Genomic DNA, 1330 nt, shown 5'->3' with positions numbered 1-1330 from the left:
TTCAGTCGACGGACAGCACCCTGCATGAAAATCAAGTTTCTATCAATTTTGTATTTCATAAAAAAAAACAATTGTGGGCTTGTGGCCACCGACAATTGCAGCGCATGATTAACAAGTCTATAAGATGCACCACCCAAGCAGTTTGTGCCGAGACAAGAGCACTTGCTGCGTGCATGCGTTTGTGCACACATATTTACATACCACCATGGCTAAATGCCGGCTGCTGCTCCTCTTCTTGGTGTTTCTCTTGCTGGCGGCGCACGCTAAGTCATGCCACCCTGACGACCTCCGTGCGTTGCAGGGCTTTGCCTGGAACCTCGGCGGCGGGGGCGCCCTTCTCCGTGCCGCGTGGTCTGGTGCCTCGTGCTGTGGCTGGGAAGGTGTAGGCTGTGACGGCGGCAGAGGCCGTGTCACGGTGCTACGGCTTCCAGGGTATGGCCTCGCGGGGCCAGTCCCAGGAGCCTTCCTGGTGGGCCTTGCGCAGCTGGAGGAGCTCTTCCTCGGCTCCAACTCTTTCACGGGCTCCCTCCCTACCTCCCTCTTCAGCCTTGTTGGGCTGCAGAAGCTCTCCTTCGGATCCAATCAGCTCACTGGACAGTTGAGCACGCACCTCCAAGAGCTCAAGAACCTCACCTTGCTGGACTTGTCCGTCAACCGCTTCTCCGGCCGCCTCCCTGACGTGTTTGACGACCTCACGTCGCTGATCCATTTGTCCATGCACTCCAATGGATTCTCTGGATCGTTGCCGCCGTCTCTGTCATCATTATTATCTCTCCGTGAGCTCAACCTCCGGAACAACTCCTTGTCTGGTCCGATTGCTCGTGTCAACTTCTCCGGCATGCTACTTCTTGCTTCAATTGACTTTGCGGCCAACTACTTGAGTGGGTCTCTCCCGATTAGCATCGCGGATTGTACCGAACTCAAGTCGCTCAGCCTTGCCAACAACCAGTTAGTTGGCACCATCCCATTGTGGATTCGTGAGCTCGTCCACCTTCGCTACTTGGATCTCTCAAATAATTCATTGATTGGCGACGTACCCAAGGGTTTGAAACTGCTTAAGGGCCTCACCACCGCTGATCGTTCACAGCGTATGGCTTTCATTAACATGCCATTGTATGTGAAGCGTAATAGGAGAACACTCCAACAACAACCAAATGTCATAACTGGAACCAACAACTATGTCAGATCTGGGGATGGCAACACTGTATCTGGGAATGACAACACTGTCATATCTGGGAATGACAACACTGTATCTGGGAGCGACAACACTGTCAGATCTGGTAACAAAAATGTCCTGACTGGTAGCAACCATGTTGTATCTGGGACCAAC

General features: G+C 52.9%; 1 protein-coding gene across 1 annotated transcript; it reads left to right on the top strand.

Annotated features, from left to right (window-relative positions):
- Positions 1-190: 190 nt before the first annotated feature.
- On the top strand, positions 191-1324 carry LOC119348075 (phytosulfokine receptor 2-like; the record flags this gene model as incomplete). The annotated part of the gene is made up of 1 exon (XM_037616456.1): positions 191-1324. A coding segment is annotated over exon 1 (1119 nt), but the record flags the coding sequence as incomplete, so codon positions are not given.
- Between the last annotated feature and the right edge of the window lie 6 nt (positions 1325-1330).

The sequence above is a fragment of the Triticum dicoccoides genome, unplaced genomic scaffold, assembly GCF_002162155.2.
Source record: "Triticum dicoccoides isolate Atlit2015 ecotype Zavitan unplaced genomic scaffold, WEW_v2.0 scaffold84086, whole genome shotgun sequence".
NCBI lineage: Eukaryota > Viridiplantae > Streptophyta > Magnoliopsida > Poales > Poaceae > Triticum > Triticum dicoccoides.
This window is presented reverse-complemented; position numbering and strand designations above follow the sequence as displayed.